Source organism: Arachis hypogaea, chromosome 16 (genome assembly GCF_003086295.3).
Source record: "Arachis hypogaea cultivar Tifrunner chromosome 16, arahy.Tifrunner.gnm2.J5K5, whole genome shotgun sequence".
NCBI lineage: Eukaryota > Viridiplantae > Streptophyta > Magnoliopsida > Fabales > Fabaceae > Arachis > Arachis hypogaea.
Window position 1 is genome coordinate 121,173,718 of NC_092051.1, and position 27,098 is coordinate 121,200,815.

Here is a 27,098-nt window from a genome sequence, read left to right on the forward strand (position 1 = left end):
CCTCTACAGCTTGCGACCTTTCTGGGCCGTGTTTCCTATGTTTCTGTTGTACTGGCCGAGACCCTGGATATACGGTTAACTTATGGCACATTAGTCCGAGATCAATACCGGGCATGTCTGCGGCCTTCCATGCAAAGAGGTCGAAGTTATCCTTTAGGAGCTTTATTAGTAGTTCCTTTAGGTCTCCTTTTAAATTTGCCCCTATACTTGTTGTTTTATCTTGAGTGTCTCATATTTGGATTTCTTTGGTTTCACCTTCTGGCTGAGGGCGGAGTTCTTCGCGAGCTCGAATTCCCCCGAGTTCTATAGTATTGGTTTCCTTTCCTCTGGGGTCACCTTTAAGATTCAGACTTTCATTATAACAGCGTCGCGCGAGTTTTTGGTCTCCCTTTACAGTAGCGATCCCTTCCGGAGTAGGGAACTTCATACATAGGTGTGGAGTGGAGACCACGGCGACGAGCTAGTTTAGTGTTGTCCAGCCTATTAGGGCATTGTAGGCTCAGCTCAGGTCGACTACAATGTAGTCCATGCTTAACTTCCTAGACCGAGTTCCTTTCCCAAAGGTTGTGTGTAGTGGGATGTACCCTAACAGCTGAATTGGGGAGTCTCCTAGCCCGAATAGGCTATTTGGATATGTTCTGAGTTCTTTTTCTTGTAAGCCGAGCTTGTCGATGGCGGATTTGAACAGTATATCCGCAGAGCTTCCTTGGTCGACTAGTGTTTGGTGGAGGTTGGAATTGGCAAGTATTATGGTGACAACCACGGAGTCATCATGTCCTGGGATGATGCCCGCGGTGTCTTCTTGAGTGAAGGTAATAGTGGGGAGGTCGACCGACCTGTCCCTTCCTCTGACATGGTACACCTCCTTAAGGTGTCTTTTGCGCGACGACTTAGAGATCCCTCCTCCTGCGAATCCTCCATTTATCATGTGAACATGCCTCTCAGGGGTGTGAGGGGGACGTTTAGCTCGTTCGATCTCTTCATCCCTTCTTCTCTACTTTGGTTCATCTGCTTTGTTGGCCAGGAATCTGTCTAGTCTTCCTTCCCGGGCTAGCTTTTCTATGATGTTCTTTAGATCGTAACACTCGTTGGTAGGGTGCCCGTAGACTCGGTGGTATTCACAATACCTTGTCCGACTTCCTCCTCTTTTATGCTTGATCGGACGAGGGGGTGGGATCTTCTCAGTGTTGCATATTTCTCTGTAGACATCCACAAGGGACACCCTGAGGGGAGTGTAGTTGTGGTATTTTCTAGGTTTTTCAATAGGCTGGTCTTCTTTTTTTCTAGACTCTTTATCCTTGTCCCGAGGTGGGTAGGAGAATCCGGATTTTGAGGTTTCTCCTAATCGAGAGTTCTCCTCTATATTAATATACTTTTCTGCCTGGTTTTGTACCTCGTTCAGAGATGTTGGGTGCTTTTTGGATATGGAGTGGCTAAAGGGTCCTTCTCGTAGGCCGTTGATGAGACCCATGATGGCTGTTTCTGTCGGCAGACTTTGTATGTCCAGACATGCTTTGTTGAATCTTTCCATGTAATTGCGGAGGCTTTCCCGATCTCCTTACTTAATCCCTAGCAGGCTTAGAGCATGCTTGGCTTTGTCTTTCTGGATGGAGAATCTAGCTAGAAATTTCTTGGTGAGGTCATCGAAGCTTGCTATTGACCTTGGCGGCAAACTGTCGAACCACTTTATTGCCGTCTTGGTCAAAGTGGTCAGGAAAGTTTTACAACGGATTGCATCTGTAGCATCTGTAAGGTATATCCGACTTCTGAAATTGCTAAGATAATGTCTTGGATTGGATGTACCATCATACAGGGTCATGTCGGGGGCTTTGAAGTCCTTCGAAACTTTAGCTTTCATGATCTCCTTTGTGAACGGATCTTAGTCCTTGTGGGGGCTATCTTCGTGGCTGGTTCGAGTGGTCTTGGTTTTAAGATCAGTGGTGCACGAAATCGTGATCACACTTTTCACAACTCCGAACAACTAACCAGCAAGTGCACTGGGTCGTCCAAGTAATACCTTACGTGAGTAAGGTCGATCCCATGGAGATTGTCGACTTGAAGCAAGCTATGGTCATCTTGTAAATCTTAGTCAGGTAGATTCAAATGGTTATGAGATTTAGATAATTAAAAGATAAATAAAACATAAAATAAAATAAAGGTACTTATGTAATTCATTGATGGGAATTTCAGATAAGCATTTGGAGATGCTTTGTTGCCTATGAACATCTGCTTTCCTATTGTCTTCATCCAATCATGCGTGCTCCCTTCTATGGTAAGCTGTATGATCCTCTCGGATGAAAAATACCAGGTACGGTTTCTGCACGGCTAATCAACTGTCGGATTTCTCGTCTCGGATGAAAAATACCAGGTTCAGCTATCGCACGGCTAATCATCTGTCGGTTCTCACTAGCGTCAAAATAGGATCTCTCTATCCTTTTGCACACTGTCACTGCGCCCAACATTCGCGAGTTTGAAGCTCGTCACAGTCATCCCTTTCCAGATCCTACTCGGAATACCCCAGACAAGGTTTAGACTTTCCATATCTCAGGAATGCTGCCAATTGGTTCTAGCCTATACCACGAAGGTTCTAATCTCACAGACTCGGTCCGTGTATTAGAGACCCAAGGGAATATACTATGGCTGTCGTCCAATGACTACGTTGAACATCATGTAGACCGCCTGTGGGTGTCAGGCGCAAGGATCTTGGCTAAGCGATTAACGAAGATAGTTGGTGATTGTCACGGGTCACCCCTTCATTCTAACTTAACTGAATTAAGCACGAGAGTATATCTTAGAGAAGAAGTAAGTGTGAATTGAAAGAAAAACAATAGTACTTGCATTAATTCATGAAGAACAGCAGAGCTCCGCACCTTAATCTATGAGGTGTAGAAACTCTACCGTAGAAAATACATAAGAGAAAAAGGTCTAGGCATGGCCGTGTGGCCAGCCTCCAAATCCAAGGGTGATTAAAAGTCAAAGATAGATGCAAATACAATAGTAAAAAGTGCTATTTATACTAAACTAGTTACTAAGGATTACAGAAAATAAGTAACTAAGTGCAGATAGTGCAGAAATCCACTTCCGGGGCCCACTTGGTATGTGCTTGGGCTGAGCATTGATCTTTACATGTGCATAGGCCTTTTTCAAAGTTAAACGCCAGCTTGGATGCCAGTTTGGGCGTTTAACTCCAGTTCTTATGCCAGTTCTAGCATTTTACGCCAGAAAAGGGCCTCTGGCTGGCGTTTAGATGCCAGTTTCGGCCATCAAATCCCGGGCAAAGTATGGACTATTAAATATTTCTGGAAAGCCCAAGATGTCTACTTTCCAACCCAATTGAGAACATGCCAATTAGGCTTCTGTAGCTCTAGAAAATCTACTTCGCGTGGAGGAGGGTCAGAATCCAACAACATCTACAGTCCTTTCTCAGCCTCTGAATCAGATTTTTGCTCAGGTCCCTCAATTTCAGCCAGAAAATATCTGAAATCACAGAAAAACACAAAAACTCATAGTAAAGTCCAGAAATGTGATTTTTGCATAAAAACTAATAAAAATATAATAAAAAGTAACTAAAATATACTAAAAACTATGTAAAAATAGTGCCAAAAAGGGTATAAATTATCCACTAATCACAACACCAAACTTAAATTGTTGCTTGTCCACAAGCAACTAAAAACAAAATAGGATAAAAAGAAGAGAATATACAAAAAAATTTCAAAAATATCAATAAAGATTAGTTTCAATTAGATGAGCGGGACTAGTAGCTTTTTGCTTCTGAACAGTTTTGGCATCTCACTTTATCCTTTGAAGTTTAGAATGATTGGCATCCATAAGAACTCAGAATTCAGATAGTGTTATTGATTTTCCTAGTTCAGTATGTTGATTCTTGAACACAGTTACTTTATGAGTCTTGGTCGTGGCCCTAAGCATTTTGTTTTCCAGTATTACCACCGGATACATAAATGCCACAGACACATAACTGGGTGAACCTTTTCAAATTGTGACTCAGCTTTGCTAGAGTCCCCAGTTAGAGGTGCCCAGCGTTCTTAAGCACACTCTTTTTGCTTTGGACCACCACTTTAACCGCTCAGTCTCAAGCTTTTCACTTGACACCTTCACGCCACAAGCACATGGTTAGGGACAGCTTGATTTAGCCGCTTAGGCCAGAATTTTATTCCTTTGGACCCTCCTATCCATTAATGCTCAAAGCCTTGGATACTTTTACCCTTGCCTTTTAGTTTAAAGGTTTATTGGCTTTTTGCTCTTGTCTTTTGGTTTAAAGAGCTATTGGCTTTTTCTGCTTGCTTTTTCTTTTTCCTTCTTTTTTTTTCTTTATTTTTCGCCCTTTTTTTTCGCAAGCTTTGTGTTTTTCACTGCTTTTTCTTGCTTCAAGAATCAATTTTATGATTTTTCAGATTATCAATAACATTTCTCTTTTTTCATTATTCTTTCAAGAGCCAATAATTTTAACATTCATAAACTTCACTATCAAAAATATGCATTGTTCAAGCATTCATTCAGAAAACAAAAAGTATTGCCACCACATCAAAATAATTAAACTATTTTCAAGATAGAATTCGAAATTCATGTACTTCTTTTTCTTTTTCAGAAAACATTTTTCATTTAAGAAAGGTGAAAGATTCATGGAACATTCATAACTTTAAGACATAGGCACTAGACACTAATGATCATGTAATGAAGACACAAACATAGTCAAAACATAAAGCATAAAAATGAAAAACAGAAAAATAAGAACAAGAAAATTAAAGAACGGGTCCACCTTAGTGACGGCGGCTAGTTCTTCCTCTTGAAGATCCTATAGAGTGCTTGAGCTCCTCTATGTGTCTTCCTTGCCTTTGTTGCTCCTCTCTCATGGCCTTTTGGTCCTCTCTGATTTCATGGAGGATGATGGAGTGCTCTTGGTGCTCCACTCTTAGTTGCTCCATGTTGGAACTCAATTGTCCTAAAGAGGTATTGAGTTGCTCCCAATAGTTGTGTGGAGGGAAATGCATCCCTTGAGGCATCTCAGGAATTTCTTGATGAGGGATTTTCTCATGCTCTTGTTGAGGTCCATGAGTGGGCTCTCTTGTTTGCTCCATCCTCTTTTTAGTGATGGGTTTGTCCTCTTCAATGAGGATGTCTTCCTCTATGACAATTCCTGCTGAATTGCATAGGTGACAGATGAGATGAGGAAAGGCTAACCTTGCCAAAGTGGAGGGCTTGTCAGCCACCTTGTATAGTTCTAGAGGTATGATCTCATGAATTTCCACTTCCTCTCCAATCATGATACTATGGATCATGATCCACATTTACTTCGGACCGGTTGCTAGTAGGAATGATAGAGCGTTGGATGAACTCCAACCATCCCCTAGCCACGGGTTTGAGGTCAGGCCTTCTCAATTGAACCGGCTTACCTTTTGAGTCTCTCTACCATTGTGCTCCTTCCACATAGATGTCCATGAGGACTTGGTCTAACCTTTGATCAAAGTTGACTCTTCTAGTGAAAGGATGAGAATTTCCTCTCATTATTGACAAGTTGAGTGCCAACCTTACAGTTTCCAGACTAAAATCCAAGTATTTTTCCTGAACCATTGTGAGCCAATTCTTTGGGTTCGGGTTCACACTTTGATCATTGTTCTTAGTGATCTATGCATTAGCATAGAACTCTTGAATCATTAAGATTCTGACTTGTTGGATAGGGTTGGTGAGAGCTTCCCAACCTCTTCTTTGAACCTCACATCGGATCTCCGGATATTCATTCTTTTTTAGCATGAAGGGGACCTCGGGGATCACCTTTTTCTTGGCCACAACTTCATAGAAGTGGTCTTGATGGACTTTTGAGATGAATCTCTCCATCTCCTATGACTCGGAGGTGGAAGCAATTGCCTTCCCTTTCCTCTTTCTAGAGGTTTCTCCGGCCTTAGGTGCCATTAATGGTTATGGAAAAATAAAAAGCAGAGCTTTTTCCCACACCAAACTTAAAAGGTTTGCTCGTCCTCGAGCAAAAGAAGAAAGAAACGAAGAGAAGAAGAAGAAATAGAGGAGATTGAGGGGTGTGTTGGATTCGGCCAAGGGGGGATTTAAGTGTTTATGATGTGTGAAATTGAAGGTTGTAAGGAGGGGTATTTATAGGGTAAGAGAGAGACGGAAGTCATGTATGAAGGGGTTGGGTTTGGGAGGGAAATGTTTTGAATTTGAATGGTGAGGTAGGTGGGATTTATGATGGGTTTTTTGGGAATAATGGATGGATATGAATGGTGAAGAGATTATGGGGAAGAGGGTAGGATTAGATAGGTGAAGGGGAATAGGTGTTGATGTGATTGGTCAAGGGTATTTGGGGAAGAGTGTTATGGAAAGGTGTGAAGAGGAGAGGAAGAGAGGTGGGGTAATGGGGATCCTGTGGAGTCCACAGATCCTGAGGTGTCAAGAAATTCTAGTCCCTGCACCTTTCTGGCGTTTAAACGCCTTCTGTGTGACATATCTGGCGTTTAACGCCATCTCTGCTATCTTTTCTGGCGTTTAACGCCAACCAGACACCCTTTTCTGGCGTTAAACGCCAGTCTGTCTGCCAATTCTGGCGTTTAATGCCCAGAATGCTGCCAGACTGGGCGTTAAACGCCCATTCTGTTATCATTACTGGCGTTTAAATGCCAGTAAGCCTGTCCTCCAGGGTGTGCTATTTTTTATGCTATTTTTGATTCCGCTTTAATTCTGCAGTTGTTTTTGTGACTCCACATGATCATCTACCTAAGGAAAACATAACATGACAATAGAAAACAAATGTCTATAAATATAAATATAATTAAATAACATTGAGTTGCCTCCCAATAAGTGCTTCTTTAATGTCAATAGCTTGACAGTGAGCTCTTAGAGAGCTTCACAGAGACTCAGAGCTTAATGGTGGCCTCCCAACACCAAACTTAGAAGTTGAGTGTCGGGGCTCTGTTCTGTATTGAGAGAAACTTTTCATGCTTCCTCTCCATGGTTACAGAAGAAGATCATTAAGCCTTAAACACAAGGTAGTCCTCCTTCAATTGAAGGACTAACTCTCCTCTGTCCACATCAATTACAGCCCTTGCTGTGGCTAGGAAGGGTCTTCCAAGGATAATGGATTCATCCTCATCCTTCCCAGTGTCTAAGATTATGAAGTCAGCATGGATGTATAGGCCTTCAACCTTCATTAAGACATCCTCTACAAGTCCATAAGCCTGTTTCATTGATTTTTCTGCCATCTCTAGTGAGATTCTTGCAGCTTGCACCTCAAATATCCCTAGTTTCTCCATTACAGAGAGTGGCATGAGGTTTATACCTGACCCCAGGTCACACAGAGCCTTCTCAAAGGTCATAGTGCCTATGGTACAAGGTATTAAGAACTTTTCGGGATCCGGTTTCTTCTGAGATAATTTCTGTTGAACCAAGGCATTCAGTTTATTGATGAGCAATGGAGGTTCATCCTCCCAAGTCTCATTACCAAATAACTTGGCATTCAGCTTCATGATTGCTCCTTGATACCGAGAAACTTGCTCTTCAATAATATCTTCATCCTCTTTAGAGGAAGAACACTCATCAGAGCTCATGAATGGCAACAGTAAGTTTCATGGAATCTCTATGGTCTCTATATGAGCCTCAGATTCCTTTGGTTCTTCAATAGGAAACTCCTTATTGGTCAGTGGACATCCAGCAAGGTCTTCCTCATTGGAAATCACTTCCTTTTTACTCTCTCCAGGTTCGGCCACTTTGGGTATATTGATGGCCCTGCACTCTCTCTTTGGATTCTCTTTTGTATTGCTTGGGAGAGTACTAGGAGGGATTTCAGTAACTCTTTTACTCAGCTGACCCACTTGTGCCTCCAAATTTCTGATGGAGGATCTTATTTCAGTCATGAAACTGAGAGTGGTCTTAGATAGATCAGAGACTATAGTTGCTAAGTCAGAGAGGCTCTGCTTAGAATTTTCTGTCTGTTGCTGAGAAGATGATGGAAAAGGCTTGCTATTGCCAAACTTATTTCTCCCGCCATTATTATTATTGAAGCCTTGATTAGGCTTCTGCTGATCCTTCCATGAGAAATTAGGATGATTCCTCCATGAAGGATTATAGCTGTTTCCATAGGATTCTCCCATGTAATTCACTTCTTCCATTCCAGGATTCTCAGGGTCATTAGCTTCTCTTTTAGAGGAGGCTTCTTTAGTACTACCGGATGCAGCTTACATTCCAGTCAAATTTTGAGAAATCATATTGACTTGTTGAGTCAATATTTTATTCTGAGCCAATATAGCATTCAGAGTATCAATCTCAAGAACTCCTTTCTTCTGAGTCATCCCATTATTCACAGGATTTCTTTCAGAAGTATACATGAACTGGTTATTTGCAACCATTTCAATGAGTTCCTAGGCTTCTGCAGGCGTTTTCTTCAGATGAAGAGATCCACCAGCAGAGTGGTCTAATGATATCTTGTAATCTCCGTTTTAACTTGGCCAGTATGACTTTATTGGCGGCTTCCACCTGTCCATTGGCTTGTGGGTGCTCGACAGAGGTGAACTTGTGCTTGATTTTCAGATCGGCTACCAGGTTTCTAAAGCCTGTGTCGGTGAATTGAGTACCATTATCTGTGGTGATGGAGTATGGGACTCCAAACCTTGTGACAATATTTCGGTATAGAAATTTCCGACTTCTTTGGGCGGTGGCATTAGCTAATGGCTCTGCTTCAATCCACTTTGTAAAGTAATCGATGCTTAAAATGAGAAACTTGACTTGTCCGGACCCCTGGGGGAAGGGTCCAAGGAGGTCAAGTCCCCACTTTGCAAATGGCCAGGGTGAAGTAACGCAGATAAGCTCTTCAGGTGGAGCTATGTGGAAGTTGGCGTGCTTCTGGCATGATGGGCAAGTCTTGACAAACTCTGTTGCTTTCCTTTGCAAGGTCGGCCAGTAGAAACCAGCTCCGAGTACCTTTTTGGCAAGGGTTCGCGCCCCAAGGTGATTGCCGCACATGCCACTGTGGACCTCTTCGAGAACTTCCCTTGTAGTGGAGGTCGGGATGCATTTTAGGAGGGGCGTAGAGACTCCTCTTCTATATAGGACGTCGTGTACAATGGTGTAGTACTGTGCTTCTCGTACTAACCTTTTTGGCTAGGATCTTTTCTTCCTCCAAGGTCGATGGACTTCAAAGTGTTTCTTGGATGAGGCTTCTATTATTGTCCCCTGGTTTGGTACTGGCTAGTTTTGAAAGTGCATCAGCTCGGGCATTCCATTCCTGGGGTATGTGTCGGACCTCATATCCCTTGAACTGTCCGAGCTGTCCTTTAATTTTGTCCAGGTATTTTTTCATAGTGGGATCTTTAGCTTGATAGCTCCCTTCTACTTGCGAAGTGACTACTTGGGAGTCGCTAAAAATGGTAAGTCTTTGAGCTCCCACTTTCTTGGCCAGCCTCAAACCAGCCAGTAGAGCTTCGTATTCAGCTTGGTTATTTGAGGCAGGAAACTCAAACTTTAAGGAGAGCTCGATTTGTGTTCCCTGATCGCTCTCTAAAATGACGCCTGCGCCACTTCTGATTTTATTTGAGGAGCCATCTACATAAAGGCTCCACTTTGTGGGGGTGCCCGGGTTGTCAGTATATTCTGTGATGAAGTCGGCCAGGTATTGGGATTTAATAGCTGTTCAAGCTTCATACTTGATATCGAATTTGGACAACTCCACTGCCCATTGTAGGATTCTTCCAGCTAAGTCTATTTTCTGTAAGATCCCCTTATAGGTTGGTTGGTCCGCACTCTGATGGTGTGAGTTTGAAAGTATAGTCGGAGTCATCGGGAAGTGAGTATGAGGGCGTAGGCGAACTTTTCTATCTTTTGATAGTTTAATTCAGCCCCTTGTAAAGCCTTACTGATGAAGTAGATGGGTTGTTGCCCACTTTCGTCTTTCCTGACTAGTGCTGATGCTATTGCCCGACTTCCTACGGCGAGGAATAGTATGAGCTCTTCGCCTTCCCGAGGTCGACTAAGGACAGGTGGTTGCCCCAGAAATTTCTTGAAATCTTGGAAGGCTTGTTCGCATTCTGGGGTCAACTCAAACCCCTTTCCCTTCCTTAATGTTGCATAGAAGGGGAGAGATCTTAAGGCTGATCTAGCTAGGAACCTAGATAGAGCCACCAGTCTTCCATTGAGCTGCTGGACCTCTTTGACACAGGTCGGACTTTCCATGCGATGTATGGCCTGGCATTTATCTGAGTTTGCTTCGATTCCTCTTTGGGTGAGCATGAAGCCCAGGAATTTGCCAGCTTCTACCGTGAAGCTGCACTTTGCGAGGGTTAAGTCGCATACCATGCTTTCTTATGGTATCGAACACTTTAGTGAAGTCGGATAACAACGATTCCTCGCTTTGTGTTTTTACCAGGATGTCGTCTATATAAACCTCCATTAGCTTTCCAATGTGGTTGGCGAAGACTTTGTTCATCAATCTTTGGTAGGTAGCCCCTGCGTTCTTGAGTCCAAAGGGCATAACTATATAGTAATAGTTTGCTTTTGGGGTTAAGAATGATGTCTTCTCTTGATCGGGTTGATACATTGGGATCTAATTGTATCCCGAGTAGGCATCCATGAAGGAGAGGTACTGATAGCCTGACGAAGCGTCAACTAATGTGTCGATGTTCGGGAGTGGGTAGGAATCTTTTAGGAAGGCTTTGTTGAGGTCGGTGTAATCGGTGCACATCTGCCACTTCCCATTTGACTTTTTGACCAACACGACATTGGCTAGCCATAATGGGTATTTTACCGCCCTTATGAACCCTGCCTCCAACAGAGCTTGTACCTGCTCCTCTACAACTTGTGACCTTTCTGGGCCGAGCTTCCTACGTTTTTGCTGTACTGGCCGAAACCCTGGATATACGGCTAACTTGTGGCACATTAGTCCGGGATCAATCCCGGCCATGTCGGCAGCCTTCCATGCAAAGAGATCGGAGTTACCTTTTAGGAGCTTTATTAGGAGTTCCTTTAAATCTTCTCTCAGATTTGCCTCTATACTTGTTGTTTTGTCTGGAGTGTCGCCAATTTGAACTTCTCGGGTTTCAACTTCTAGCTGAGGGCGGAGTTCTTCGCGAGCTCGAAGTCCCCCGAGTTCTATAGTATTGGTTTCTTTTCCTCTGGGGTCACCTTTTACTTTTAGACTTTCGTTGTAACAGCATCGCGCGAGTTTTTGGTCTCCCTTTATGGTAGGGATCCCTTCCGGAGTAGGGAACTTCATACATAGGTGTGGAGTGGAAACCACGGCGGTGAGCTGGTTTAACGTTGTCCGACCTATTAACGCGTTGTAGGCTGAGCTTACGTCGACTACAATGTAGTCTATGCTTAACGTCCTAGACCGAGTTTCTTTTCCAAAGGTTGTGTGTAGTGGGATGTACCCTAATGGTTGAATTGGGGCATCCCCTAGCCCGAATGGGCTATTTGGATTTGCTCTGAGTTCTTTTTCTTGTAAGCCGAGTTTGTCGAAGGCGGATTTGAACAGTATATCCGTAGAGCTTCCTTGGTCGACTAGTGTTTGGAGGAGGTTGGCATTGGCAAGTATTATGGTAATGACCACGGGGTCATCATGCCCCGGGATGATGCCCGCGGCATCTTCTTGAGTGAAGGTAATAGTGGGGAGGTCAACCAACCTGTACCCTTTTCCCACATGGTACACCTCCTTAAGGTGTCTTTTGCGCGACGACTTAGAGATCCCTCCTCCTGCAAATCCTTCATTTATCATGTGGACATGCCTCTTGGGAGTGTGAGGGAGACGTTCAGCTCGTCCAATCTCTTCATCCCTTCTTCTCTTCTTCGGTTCATCTATTTCGTTGGCCAGGAACCTGTCGAGTCTTCCTTCTCGGGCTAGCTTTTCTACAACGTTCTTTAGGTCGTAACACTCGTTGGTTTGGTACCCGTAAACTCAGTGGTATTTGCAATACTCTGTCTGACTTCCTCCTCTTTTATGTTTAATCGAACGAGGGGGCAAGATCTTTTCAGTATTGCATATCTCTCTGTAGACATCCACAAGGGACACCCTGAGGGGAGTGTAGTTTTGGTATTTTCTAGGTTTTTCAGTAGGCTGGTCTTCTTTTTTCCTAGACTCTTTATCCTTGTCCCGAGATGGATAAGAGAATCCGAATTTTGAGGTTTCTCCTAATCGAGAGTTCTCTTCCATATTAATATACTTTTCAGCCCGTTCTTGTACCTCGTTTAGAGATGTTGGGTGCTTTTTGGATATGGAGTGGCTAAAGGGTCCTTCTCTTAGGCCATTGATGAGACACATGATAGCTGCCTCTGTCGGCAAATTTGTCGGCAAATTTTGTATGTCCAGACATGCTTTGTTGAATCTTTCCATGTAGTTGTAGAGACTTTTCCGATCTCCTTGCTTAATCCCTAGCAGGCTTGGGGCATGCTTGGCTTTGTCTTTCTGGATAGAGAACCTAGCCAGGAATTTCTTGGCGAGGTCGTCGAAGCTTGCTATTGACCTTGGCGGCAAGCTGTCGAACCACTTTATTGCCGTCTTGGTCAAAGTGGTCAGGAAAGCTTTACATCCGACTTCTGAAATTGCTAAGATGATGGCTTGGATCAGATGTACCATCGTACAGGGTCATATCGGAGGCTTTGAAGTCGTTTGGAACTTTATCTTTGATGATTTTCTTTGTGAATAGGTCTTGGTCCTTGTGGGGGCTATCTTTGTGGCTGGATCGAGTGGTCTTAGTTTTGAGATCAGCTTCGAGCTTTAGGAGTTTGTCCTCCAGCTCTCGACGCCGTCTTGTTTCTCTCTGAAGGTCTCTCTCGGCCTCCCGCTGCCGGTCGGCTTCTTGTTTAAGCTTTTTAAGGCGATGTTGTTGTTCACGGATAGATTCCAAGATTTCTGTGGTCGGGGGTTGTTTATCTCCTTTATCTTGAGGTGTATCTTTTGGAGTGGCATCCGTGTTCTTATGCGGCATTCTGCCTTCCAGGGCAGAGTTGTGATCGTTGTCAATGTTATCCTCCATGACAATGGGATGACTTCCAAGTTCTCCGGTAACGGCACCAATGTTCCGAGGGTTACCTAAAGTGAAGGTCGATCATGGAGGAGATCTGCTGTTGTGGTCGGAGCTGTTACGTCCGACTTGCTGATCCTTGATCACCGAAGGGGGGTGGTACCTGCAAGAGACTCCGATGTTTAAGTTAACATGGGCTTTTAGCAGGTGTTTTGTGTAGAATCAGAGTATGAGTTATACCTGGGTGCTCCAGTGTATTTATAGTAGTATGGAGTGACCTCCCTTGAGATAAGTTAGTTATCTTATCTTATCTTTCATGGGTGAGTCCCCTTATCTTTAGTCAGCCGCCTTTAGATGGGCTATGATCTTCTGCTTTGGGCCTTCTTGGGCCCTCATAGCAACTTGGCTGAGCTCTTTGGGAAGAGGTCGGTTGTCGACCATCCTTTATAAGAGGTCGGTCGTTTTTATCTTCATTCAACCCCGCTTGCCTAGCTCGACCCATGGCATGAACACTTACATTCCATATATTACGTCTTGCTACGGCTTATGCGCAGACCATACACTTCTAAAGCTTCTCTCCATAAATTCAACTTCTTATTTAGGTCTTCCCTTGACTCTCCCATAAGGACAATGTCATCGGCAAAAAGCATGCACCATGACACAGGCTCTTGGATATGCTCTGTGAGTACTTCCAAGACTAATGTGAAAAGGTATGGACTTAAAGATGATCCCTGGTGTAATCCTATACCAATAAAAAATTCCTCTGTCACACCACCTTGAGTCTTCATACTAGTTGTAGCCCCATCATACATGTCTTTAATTGCACGAATATATGCAATCTTTACTCTCTTCCTTTCCAAAACCTTCCATATGACCTCCCTTGGCATCGTATCGTACACTTTTTTCAAATCAATAAACACTATATGTAGATCCATTATATTATTATGATACCTCTCTATCATCCTTCTTAACAAGTATATCACTTCAGTGGTAGATCTGTCTGGCATAAAACCAAATTGGTTCTTTGTTACTTGTCTCTCTTGTCTCAGCTTCCATTCTATCACCGTTTCTTATAACTTCATGGTATGGCTCATGAGCTAGATCCCTCTATAGTTTTCACAACTTTGTATATCCCTTTATTCTTATAGATAGGTATCAAGGTGCTCTTTTTCCACTCATCTGGCTTCTTCTTTGACCTTAAAATCTCATTAAAAATCTTGGTTAACCAACTAATGCCTTTCTCTCTAAAACCCTTCCAAACTTCAATCGGAATATTATCAGGTCCTACTGCCCTACCATTTTTCATCCACTTTAGAGCCTCTTTCACCTCGAAGTCTCAAATCTTTCAATAGTAGTCGAAGTTTTGATCTTCTTCCGTTGTGCATAACCGACCAAGGCTAAAGGCTCGGAAAAATCTTCTGTCCTTCATTAAATAACTCGTAGAAGTAGCTCTTCCACCTTTCATTGATCTTCTTCTCTTTAGCCAAAACCTCTCCGTCTTATCCTTTATGCACTTAACTTGATCCAAGTCTCTCATTCTTCTTTCACGACTCTTTGTGATTCTATATATACATTTTTCTCCTTCTTTTGTGCCTAAAGACTAGTAGAGACCCTCATATGCTCTTATCTATGCTTACAACCACTTTTGTCTCTTTCTTAGCCACCTTATATTTTTCCAATTATCTGTATTGCGGCTCAAAGACCACTCTTTAAACTATTCCCTTTTTTCCTTTATCTTTTCTTGTACACTCGCATTCCACCACCAAGACTCATTGTTTCCTAGTCCTATCACTCTAGATTCACCAAAACTTTCTTTTGCTGTTCTTCTAATAACTTCTGATATCTTCCTCCACATCTCCTCTCTGCTTCCATCCCTATCTCACTTTGCCTCTTCTCCTACCCATCTTAGGAAGCTTCTTTGTTCCTCACTTTCATCTGCCACCACCTCATCCTTGGGTTCTTCATATGATGTCTTTTTTTCAACTTTTTCTCAATGCGAAAATCTATGACAAGCATCCTATGTTGTGTTGTTAAACTCTCTCCTAAAATAATTTTATAATTAATGCAAAATTTTCAGTTGACTCTCTTCAACAAGAATAAGTTGATTTGAGAGCTTGTCTTGCCACTCTTATATGTTATAAGATATTCGTCTCTCTTTTTAAAACATGTATTTGTGATGAGAAATTCAAAGGTTGAGAAAAAATCTAAAATAATTTTACCTTTGGTATTGACTAATTCAAAACCATGGCTTCCGTGAGTACTTTCATACCCAGTCACTTTTCTTCTAACATAGCCATTTAAATCTCCTCCTAAGAAAGTCTTATCTCCCGAATGTATATCTTGGACCGAACCCTTTAGATCCTCCCAAAACTTTATCTTGTGTTGCTCGTCTGAACCCACTTGCGGTGCATAGGCGCTAATCACATGAAAAGTACCTCCTTCAACCACAAGTTTGATAGCGATAACCCGATCTCCCACCCTCTTGACATCCACTACGTCCTTTTCCACTGCTTATCCACGATAATACCTACCACATTCCTATTCTTCACCTTTCCTGTATACCAAAGTTTGCACCCGGAGGTATCCAACTCCTTACCCTTCGCACTGACCCATTTTGTTTCTTGTATGCACATGATGTTAATCTTCCTCATTGTCATGGTATCTACCACCTCCATGGATTTTTCTGTTAGAGAGCTTATGTTCCATGCCCCAAATATTAACCTTCTATCGCTCTGACCTTTACCTTTATCTTTTTTTTTTTGTGAACTAGCTTATTTACCTTCGTCCATTCACGAAAACGCGGGAACCCTTGCTCATTTAATACTACACCCGGACACCGATACAGTGGCTCTTGCTTATTTGACACTGTACGCGAGCCATACAGTGTGTTACTTCCAGACAACGACCTAGCTTTAGCGCAATAACGTCTTTGATCCATGTCATGAAAATTCGACTAAGTTTTTATGTCGGCTATCGAAAGCCTAACACAACCCTCTTTTTTTTATCCGAATTTGGGACCAGCTATGTACCGCAGGTGTAGCAAAGGCGGAGTTGAGTTAATTAAATATAATGTTGAAATTTTTTGTTTTTACTTTTTTTTATCTTAAATATGTGAAAAACAATAAATAAATATTCAATAGAAGATAATGTATTCATATACACCACTTTGTTACCGTATCATATTACGTAAGACCTGATAAGAATTAAGAACTACACTTTGAAGTAAATTAATACGGCTATGACAATCCTTCAAAGTACAGCATTCCATGCAGCAAAACCTGATGGAATTTTACCCCTACCTTTACACCCAACCTAACATACCCGATGTGTAATTTTTTGTTTTGCCAAAACCAAAAGCAACAAAACCTCCAAAATTGTATTACATTGGGAAAGATCAACGAAATTTAATCAGCCCCATTTGAACCTGAATTTCTATAAAGCCTATTCCATCCAACTTACCAAGGAATTCCAATAAAACAATAATCTTTCCACGTCCATTTCGTATATAAAATGACAATATAAATATAACCAACCCTTCGACCTAAAATTTATCCAGAAATTTATGCTCAAGATTTTAATTTATGAGCATCTTTTAGTAATTTTTTTAGTTAATTATCTTAATGAAGTTAGTAATTTCTCTCTAAATCTATTGTATTTTAGTTAATATATTTTGAGTGCTTTACGCTCTATGTTTTGTAGGAGATTATTGAATATTATTAAAAAAACAGAAAAAAAAAAAAAAAGAAAAAGCAGAAGAAGAAAGAACAGAGAGGAAGGAAAGCAAATAGAGGCATGGCATGCCACACCCTCACATGCTACCTCACGCACCAAGTAAGGAAGCACTTCCAGGTACCATACAGGCTCAAAGGCATGCCACTTCCCTATACGCCCACACACACTCGCAACAAGACCTCCTCCCAGGGACAACCTCCATCGAAGGAGTGTAACCAACCTCACACGCCCATACATGCTCACCTAGCCTCCATTGAAGACGTGTTGCACACTCTCCATGCCATTATACACTACCTCACATGCTAGGCCAAAAACTAGAGAGCACCCAAGGAGGCCCCTTTGAAAGCGTGTCACGCCCACACATGCCAGCTCCTCCTCACCAAGGGCTTGCCACACTCTCACACGCGATGCCTCGTGCACGCCAAGCCCAACAAGTCTCTCATGTGCCACGCCCACACATGCCAGGCACACGCCCATGCAACCTTATTTTTGGCCAACTTCCAGTTATCTAAAAGGAGTCTTGACATACCACTCCACTTCCATCAAGTGCCATACCAATTCGCTCAAGTCTAAGATCAAGTTACAAGTCCATGATTTCAATGAAGAAACACATCAAGCTTTGAATGTCATGAATAAGGAGAAGATGATCTTTAGTTAAGATTAATTAAGAAAGATTTTATTTTGATTATGTTTTAAATTCGAAAAGTAGGGTTAGATTAGAGTATAAATAAGTCTAAAGAGTTTTTCAGCGAACACCTTAGCTTATCTGCATTATTTTGAATCCTTGTTTTTGTTTGGCACTGAGTCACTAATCTCCTCCGTTAAGGTTAGGAGCTCTGTTGATTCTAATGGACTAATGTTATTGCTTTTCTACTTTTGATTAATACATTAATATTTTTCTTAAGAAGTTTTCGTTTTTCATCACAAGGGTTTGAATGTATTGGGAAATAAATCTAATCTAAATTGAATTCTATTATCACATTGAAAAAGTTTGTTATCGGAATTGAGTTTAAAACTTCTCATAATTCTTTAAGTTTTTAAAATTAATTTTGATAAGTGACATAAAATCAACTAGGATTAATCATTAAGAATTGTGTAGCTTTGAATAAGAATATATACTTAACCTCTTATTATAATTTAATTGATAAAAAAATTGACAGTTTTAGGTTAAAAGAAATTAAATTACCAATGAATTGTGATTTGATTAATTATGGTTTGCCACTGATATATCTCTGCATGATCAAAATAGATAATGAAAAGTATTTTTTCTGAAGTCTAAATATCTCCAAAGCCTTAACGTGTTTAATCATATTACTTTCTTTAATCCTAAGTACTTACTTTTTATTATATTCTCTTTTTTAATATTGAATACTTCTTAAATCAAATATTCAACTGTCTAATTAGAATAATCAATTAATCATTGCTTGATATTTCTGATATTTCTGGACGCACTCCAAAATCCCCCCTGTTGTGTTTTTCAGAATCTCCATCAGATTTCTGGGCGAGTAATTCGCAGGTTATTATATTGGACACGGATGAAGCAGACCTACCAGCACCCATGACAGGAACTATGTTGAAGATTGGCTCCTCGCCATTTAAAACTTTCTTCTGGCTCGCTTCAGAAAGTTCCAATAGAGCCTTGTTGAACATAGGCAGCAGTATATCTATCGACATTTGAAGGCTTGCAGGGATATAGATCCTCAAACTCTGCACAAGATAGAGAAAATCAACTATTTGCATTAATATATTAAATAAAGAATGCTTTGGGCATTTAAGATGAAAACATCTGGCATGTCATACTTAAACACATACTGACCATTATATCTTCCCAGCCAAAACCGTCATCGGTCATGACTTTGTCTAGAAGATAGAAGCAGAATCTTGATGACTTCTCCATGAGCGACTTATGTTGAAGATATTGATCATCATTGACAGAATCAGCAGACACAGAATTGAAACATATCTTTGCAGCATCCTCACTTGTAATAGATAATGTAACAGCACAAATCTTTCCTGGAACCACAAGTTTCCGAATACAAGAATCATGCCAATTTTCCTGCTTGAAACCCCAGTAGTGGGGTGCTTCAGAACCAGAACTTTTTGTTATGGTCTCAGTTGCTATCTTCTTGCCATCGTCAACATAAAGAACAGGCTTTATTTCTACACATGCACTGGAAAGATGCCAACCAAATCTTAGCATTAATATCATATCAACATTTATCATGAAGAAAAGCACAAGCCATTCAATAAAAACCATCCCCTTACAACCAACCTACCCCATTTCAAACAGTAATATAAAATAACAGCATAAAATAAAGTAAAAAGAGAACGCAACTAGTATGCTGAGAACTCAGAGCAGCTTTATCATTAATTATGCTGAGAACAATTTACTGATAAAAGATACCACAACTCACAATAAGGAAGCGTAACACAGAAAAGGAAATTATAATTCCTAAAGTTATAAAAAGGCCTGCCTAAATATTTATCCATAAATTTATGTGTATGGGTGTAGGGGTGCATAGATCAGAGAAAACACAGATTTATGGGACGGCCATAGTACCTTTTAGGTAGATCAGGAACAAGGACATAAAGAACTACGGGATCTAATGCTTTGCAGGTGTTTTGTTCCTGTAACTGAAAGATCCTCATCTGCCTAAGGATTGTTTCTAGTTTCTCCTGCATATCATGTCTCTCGGATGATGAGACACGTTTCGAACAGTAAACAACAAACATAATTGCTGATGTGGATATTGAACAATTAAAGCATTTTGCCACAGCTTCACAGTTTTTGAGAGCCAGTTCCAGTTCAGCACTAGCACCTCCACTGCAAAGATTCATTGTCGGAGGATCAATTCCCAACTGACCAGCCATATAGAGTATATTATCATGTAAGGTTGCCTGAAAGCAAAAGCATTCACCTTTTAAAAGGACATTTCACCAGATAACATTTGAAGTGTGAAAGTATATACCAAATACCATACATTAAATGATGAAGAAAAGTTCGAGGTAACCAAACGAACAGTCACTACAATTGTATCATTCAATCAGATAACTAAATACACTTTCTCATATTTTAACGAGAGCATCTATAATAATTCCCAAGACTTGAATCATGACACCCAAACATTATAGATATTTAGAAATGAAGTTCAAAAGGCAGATGATTATCTGGTTTCAACCAAGTAGAGACTATAGTCAATGAACCTTTGTGCAGTTGCTACAGTTGAAATATTAAGGATCCACTAAATTATTTTTAAAAAAAATCACTCATCTCTGAGGACTCGCATTCTACAATTCTTCTCTATCGAAATGTGCTTCCGTGGTATAGTATCTTTGTCATCAAGATCCAAGAACTTGTGGGTCCATACCAGTATATTGACAAAAAAAAAGTCATTCTACATATAGTCTCACTGTCAACATTGCATAGAATAAACCACACGAAAATCATGACATGAGGTTGGATTTACCTGACTGTATGGCCCAATGCAACTAGGTGCCCAAGAGGAAATACTCTGTACATGCAAAACCTTTTTAGCTTTATTATTTGACACAAGAACTTCCATATATGCTTTGCTGAAATTCATCTCTACTAGAGGCATTTCAACTGTGCTACATGATGGGACACCAAATGGACACCTCTCCGGGGTTATAAATTTCACATATGTCTCATTTGCCTCTGAGAACTTACTCATGTCATCTATGTAAAGGTGAATATAGACAACATTCTCCCATCCAAAGCCAGAGCCAGCTAATAGTGATTCAATTTTTGCCAAAACAGTCTTCAAATCTTCCCGCAAATCTGCTCTTGAAAAATAAATACGGCTCCGTCAAGGAAAGAAACTATGCACAAATATAACGAGGCAATGAAATAATCTGAAAATAAACAGGAAAGTAATGAAGACCACCATTGCATGAATCTTGTAACGAGCAACTTAAGGAGAGTGTTCTCTTGTTATTTGTTCTTGAGATGTTAAATTTATGTGCTAAGTCATCAATTGGGTCAGCACTGCATTCCAACGGCTTAAATGTGTCTTCACATCTTTCTAAAGTGTCTTCCACTTCAAACACAGTTCCCAGTTTCTGAACTGAAGTTTCACTTATGTTGTCTGGTGATGTTAAAGATTGAACATCTACCTTCTTTTCCAAATGAAATTTGAAAGAATCAAGTTTTCCAACAGGAAAAAAGGGATGTTCAATGTCCCTCACAATTTGATATTCATCGAGCACAATTCGAGCATTCTGGAGATTTAAAGGAATATTTTGATGAAAGAAGAAAATAGAAATACAAATAGGGATCAAAATTGAAGCAAAATGAGTAGCAATTACAAGATTGAATTCTCAAGTTCAGTGTGATCACAAAATTGAAATCAATATGAATGAAAGCTAATTAACACCAACTTTATGAACAGTAACAAATATGTAAGGAACAGCTCCAAATTCATAATGTATAGGGGACCAGCCAGAGCACTAGGAATGTAGGACAAATAATCCAAAGATTACACAGCCATAAGAGACACAGTATGAACTTACAATGAATAGGGGGCAATCAAGAGTTAACGTTTCATATTCTCCTCTTTCACCACAAACATTAAATCTACGTAACCTGCAAAAGGTAATACAAGAAAGGATGAACTAGACAGAACTGTTAAAAAACCATAGCATGAAGTTATTCTAGAAACTTGGAAGAATTTGCATAGACACAACACAAAATAAATAATAAAAATAAATAAATAAAAATTGAAAAATAAATAACTTTGACGTACCCTGTTAATTTGTTCAAATAAGCATTTAAGGATGCTATTTCTTTACCCAAGTGCTTTCCAGGCACCAAACCAAAGGAGCATACCTTGTAAAATAGAAAAAGCATTAAATTCCAGACTAAAATCTGCCTTATACAAAAGCAAGTTGAACATAATAATTACTATATAGAAGTAAATGTCATCACTTGCATAACACTTTCTTTTCTATGGCGCCATATCATTCATTCAACACCAAGGCAATGCTCAATTTTATAAAAGTACTAACATTAGTATCATGACATCTTTGAATGTTGTCAATTGTTGACAAGTTAGAATAAGAACAACCATATGATTAGAACATAGGAATTCTCTCCCATTTATAATGAAGAAAAAAAAACCATAAAGAGCAAGAGACATTACAAGGAAAGTTAAACAAATTATACCTTTACAATCACAGCCAAAATTCCATTTGCAATCTGATTAGGACCAGAACTGAGTTAGTATTATATGAAATCTGAATGATAAGAACCAAAAAAATCAATGCATAATTGCATTTATGCATGACTAGACTATCAATTACGCTGCCATTTACCATTTCTTGGAGGAGCAATGATTGATCTTGTTTCCATAAGTATGCCAGAGAAACAAGGCCTAACCTTGAACAAACACTTTCCACCCGCAATCTCCGAAAGTCTTCTGAAATGACCCCAGAAGACACTGCAGTAACTTCAGGCATCTGCCTTTTCACCTCACGAAGTAAAATAAACATATCTTCAACTTCATCACCCTGGCTTGTTATGTAAACATCCCCACCACCTCTATCGAGAAAATATCATTTGAAGGTTAAAACTGAACATTAATTATATGAATTCATATTCTAAAGCTTTGGAGAATGCAATCTGGGCATAATCATTTAGAATTAGGAACAAGTTTGAGTACAAGAAAGGGTACCCTAGATATGTAACACCCGAGTTGTTGCATATTTTGGAGGATAAAACACACTAATAAACCATTTCAGTTTTAAAATTATGCCAATGTCCTATTTTAGTTTTCGTTACAAGCATCTCTTGAATTATTCTATGTAAATCGAATCAATTAGATTCGATTTCCTACAAACATATTTTATGTGATAGGATTAGACATTTAGCATCAATTTGGTGCAGAACTCATGACCTTTAAACAGAAGTTCCTCTCTTAGACATGTTGAGAGATTGAAAAGCTATGCTTTATGGATAAATCTTTTGTTTTGTTTTGATTTTGTATAGGGGAAACCCTATCCCCAGTTTGTATTATCCTTCTTCTCATCTAAAAGAATCTCTTTTTCTATATATATAAAACACATGATGCATCTCAATCTTTCTTATCAAGCCTTCTTATGACAATAACTAAGACATGAATTGCAAGTAAACAAATCGCCTTTTGAACTTGCATAACATAATCCATAAAGCATGTTATGAGGACTTTTAGTTACATCCCAATTGCCATAAAATTATCTGAAACTAACCTATGAACTTGCCTAAAATAAAATCATACGTTCTACAAAACAGATTTATGTCAATAAAGCTTGCCTTGCCTCTCCTCGAATTTTCCTCCTAAACAACGGCAACCCCATGCATTCCGCGTAGCTAACAATAACTTCATGACCAACCTAAAACAACAATCTCCAAACATGAATGGAGAAACAACACTGACCTAACAATTGAAATGTGGAATTTTATTGCTATACCGTATTCAAAGTAGTACTAAGTTAAAATGCAAATAACCAAAAAAATGTGAAAGAAGAAAGCGTACGGTATGGTACAAGTAGCTATCCTTATAGTACACGTAGCCATCGAACTCGTCGTCGTCATCATCAGCGTTGACTTTATCATCAGCAGGGAACAAGTTCGCCAACGCAACTATCTACCTCCAACACCAAAAAGCAAAAATCAAAGGAAATTAAGAACAAAAATTAAGGAAAGAGAAATCATTTTAAAAAATAAAAAAGGGGAACCTGGTGGCCATAGTGAATGGACTTCATCATGGCGTAGCAGCTGTCTTTGCCGCCAGTAACGAGCGCCACCACCTTCATACTCGCTCACTCACTCACTGAACTGAACTGAAGACTTGAGTTTTTGGGCAAAAAGGGTAATATTCAAAAGTGCTCAAGTGGAGGGGTGGCTGAAGATCTCTTGCAAATTTCGGTATCTGAAATCGTCAACCAACATTAAAAAAAATGTCACAAAAAACATAAGTAAATTAACCAAAAACAAAAGAATGAGAAAATAAAATAAGAAATTAATAAAAGGGGATGTTTGCTTCTACAGGGAAAAAAAGAAATGAAGATGGAGAGTGAAGTCACAACAGATAGAAATGGTTAAAGCGACCATGATGAAGTGCTTCGACTCAGCTATTGTCATTGAAATTTGGAACGATGAAAAATGGTTGCCTTTGCCATCAAGAAATACCATAGGAAGAAGAAGACCATACCGAGAAATATGGAATCCATCGACCAAAAAGGAAAAAAATTTAGACCATGACACTTGTATGCTATCGTTCCAATTTTATCGGATGTCCCCGAAGGGACGTGCCTTTACGTTCGCTTCGCTATTATATATATACACTTGTATGCTGTTTCTGGTGCTTGACGTAGGCCCAACATAGAACATGACATGCTTTTTTTATTTAAATTAAATAAACTAACTTATTATTTACGGACATACATAAAACAAATACTATATACAAAACAAAAATACGTAATGTGACATATTTTAATAGTGTACATAAAAGATCATTAAAAGCACATTTTGTGTACTAAATTATTTAGATGTGTTACTATATTAAAATTAAATTTTTGTACTCTCACGTAATTTATTTTTAAAAGTATTTTATTATTTTTTAATTTATTTTTTTAATTTATTAAATATAATTTATTACAATAAATTTTAATTTATTTAATTAAATATTTAAATATTATATAATTTATTATAATTTATATCAATAAATTAATTGTATATTATATCATTTATTTTGATTTATTAATTTATAAAATGCATAATAAATTAAATCATTTGTTACTTATTTTAATTGAATGTAATAAATATAAATTAATTTAATAAAAAAATCATTGTCTCCTGTATAAAACAATGAAATAATGAATTTGGTCTAATTTTATCTATCTTTATTATTGTATAATTATATTATTCTAATTTATATTAAACTAAAATGTCGCTATCATTTTTTTATTTTAATGATAATTTAATTTATTCAAATATTTAATTAAAATAATTTTTTAATCTTATTTTTAATTATTTCTGTTAACTTTAATTGAAATTATTTTATTTGTTCTATAATTTAAGTTAATCAAATTATCACCACGAATTTGTCATAACATATTTGTCATAACTTAGGTTAATCAAATGGTATATTTCTCCCATCACTATAAGAAAAATGTTTGTTACCTTGGAATTTATCGTTGTTCTGTAATTAACGGTATAAACAGCGTCAAAAATTTTTCACTGACAATTTTTCAGTCTGATATTAATTATCGGCGAATTTTTTTTTAGTATTTTCAATAGATTATTGAGCCTAAAATTATAATAATTCGATGATAATATTGGTGCCATTTCGCTTTAAACACGTTTGTGTTATTTAAATTAGTTATTTAATTTGATATATGTTATATTTATGGTTAAAATTTTAAGAATGACTAATGATATCAATTGATGAAATTACGTCTTATATTAAATTAGTTTTAGTTTGGTGGATACTTTTATGTATTAGGTTGATTTATTTTTGTCCTAAATCATATATAATAATGTGGATCAAATGAATTAATGTAGAATAATTTGTTATTATTATAATTGACTGCAATAATTACACTAATTTTGTCGGCTGTTTTTATGAAGAAGGGCCTTAAAAACCCAAAAACAAAAGCACCACTACAGGATTGAAATTTTGGAGAGTTAATATTCAAAATGATTCTTGAATTTCGATTCCGATTTAATTTAACTCTCGAATTTTTAACTGATTTAAATTATCCCCTGAAATTTTAACATGTGCCTCAAGTTGGCCCTTCCATTCATTTTCGTCACCGGAAAAATGACATGATAAATTTATTTGACACCTGGCAGTGACACAAGAAAAACGACGTCATTTTTCAAAAACCTAATTTCCTATTTCTTCATCACTGTAGGGGGTCAAATTTCTATAGTGCCAAATTCAAACAAACCAACAAGAAGCTCCTACAACATCCTTCCACCACTGCCGGGATAATCAATCTCTGAATAAGCCACTTCAATTACATGAAAAGCTTTTTTATTTTCTATATGTGAATGCAATGCAGAAAAAGTGAAGAAAAGTGGAGCAACACTCACGATGGTAGTTCACGATGGTAGTGGGTCCGAGGTGGGGGCGGCGATGTGGTCAATGGGGGAAGGGTCACTGGTTCTGACATCAATGGCTTTGAGAATGTGGAGGGGACTCTTGATGAAGAAAGAGGGTGAGTTGAGGTTGTAGTGTTACACCAAAACCTCGCATATCCCTCATTCTTTTTCAATAATAATAATAATAATAATAATATAATAATAATAATAATAATAATTAAGAATCAGTTTGAAGTGAAATAGAGGAAGTAGAAGAGGTTGTGTTTGTTGTGAATGAAGCAATTGCTCATGTCTGTGTAGATGAAGGTGATGATGATTACTTGATGACTAAAAATGGGTTGGAGAGAAGTCATGACTGCTTGAGGAGGAGGAAGAAGAGGGAGAGTAAAACGACGTCATTTTGGAACAAATAGCAAAACGAGGTCATTTAATTGTGCCAGGTCAGCTTTTCGGTGACGAAAATGGACGGAATGACCAACTTGAGGCACGCGTTAAAATTTCAAGGTACAATTTGGGTCAATTGATAATTTGAGAGTTAAATTGAATTGGAGGTCAAATTTCAGAGGTCATTTTGAGTATTAACTCAAATTTTGGGTGATTGCTTTTTCATTTTTGGAGTTCTTCTCGGCTAATTTTTCCTTTCAACTCATTCTTCCTCTTTTTTTCAATCTTTTTTGTCCAGTTTTTATTAATTTTATTTTTCTTGCTTTTTTTTTAGTAGATTTTCTTTTTCTTGCTCAACATGTTGATTAAGCTTTTTTTTCATTGATTTTTTTTATATGTTTTAATTGGCAAAGATTTATGATAAAAAATATATATTTTATTTTTAATTCAAATTTTTTTTTGTTTTTGTGAATCATCAATTCATATTTCCTTTTTTTTAGGTTATGAAGGATCTATGATTTTAGATGTATTTAGATATAACCTAATTTTAAAATTCTTTACCTGAAAATATACTCTTTCTTAGTTCTTAAATAGTATAAAAGGTATGAAACTTTTGTTTTTTTGTGTATGTCTTACTCGATTATTTTCTTTCTATAATTTTAATTGAAATTATTTTATTTGTTCTATAATTTAGGTTAATCAAATTGTCACCACATATTTGTCATAACTTAGGTTAATCAAATTGTATATTTTTTCCATCACTATAAAAAAAGTGCTTGTTATCTTGAAATTTATGTTGTTCTGTAATTAATGGTATGAACAGCGTCGAAAAATTTTTACTGACGAAATTTTTTAGTCTGATATTAATTATCGGCAAATTTTTTGTTAATGTTTTCAATAGA

The 27,098-nt window shown here is 38.6% G+C and overlaps 2 protein-coding genes across 2 annotated transcripts; both read right to left on the reverse strand.

Moving 5' to 3' along the window:
* Positions 1-18,039: 18,039 nt before the first annotated feature.
* On the reverse strand, positions 18,040-22,933 carry LOC112757437 (diphthine--ammonia ligase-like). The gene is made up of 10 exons (XM_072220635.1): positions 22,920-22,933; positions 22,041-22,266; positions 21,892-21,924; positions 21,473-21,555; positions 21,240-21,312; positions 20,615-20,948; positions 20,177-20,508; positions 19,270-19,607; positions 18,526-18,880; positions 18,040-18,416 (listed from the first exon to the last, which is right to left on the reverse strand). The coding sequence occupies exons 1-10, from the start codon at positions 22,931-22,933 to the stop codon at positions 18,123-18,125; spliced, it is 2,082 nt and encodes a 693-aa protein (XP_072076736.1). The 3' UTR covers positions 18,040-18,122.
* LOC140180366 (uncharacterized) lies at positions 22,868-23,988 on the reverse strand. The gene is made up of 3 exons (XM_072221009.1): positions 23,442-23,988; positions 23,240-23,350; positions 22,868-23,096 (listed from the first exon to the last, which is right to left on the reverse strand). The coding sequence occupies exons 1-3, from the start codon at positions 23,517-23,519 to the stop codon at positions 22,998-23,000; spliced, it is 288 nt and encodes a 95-aa protein (XP_072077110.1). The 5' UTR covers positions 23,520-23,988; the 3' UTR covers positions 22,868-22,997.
* Positions 23,989-27,098: the final 3,110 nt, after the last annotated feature.

What these genes read in the sequence shown, in the direction of transcription:
- LOC140180366 (XM_072221009.1), bottom strand. Translation starts at nt 23,519, where the DNA reads ATGAAGGTGGTGGCGCTCGTTACTGGCGGCAAAGACAGCTGCTACGCC. An exon ending in CCATTCACTATGGCCACCAG is followed by an intron (nt 23,351 to 23,441) that starts GTTCCCCTTTTT and finishes TGTTGGAGGTAG; the next exon opens with ATAGTTGCGTTGGCGAACTT. An exon ending in ATAGCTACTTGTACCATACC is followed by an intron (nt 23,097 to 23,239) that starts GTACGCTTTCTT and finishes TTGTTGTTTTAG; the next exon opens with GTTGGTCATGAAGTTATTGT.
- LOC112757437 (XM_072220635.1), bottom strand. An exon ending in GTTACAAGATTCATGCAATG is followed by an intron (nt 20,509 to 20,614) that starts GTGGTCTTCATT and finishes TTTCAAGAGCAG; the next exon opens with ATTTGCGGGAAGATTTGAAG. An exon ending in TTGGCTGGGAAGATATAATG is followed by an intron (nt 18,417 to 18,525) that starts GTCAGTATGTGT and finishes TATCTTGTGCAG; the next exon opens with AGTTTGAGGATCTATATCCC.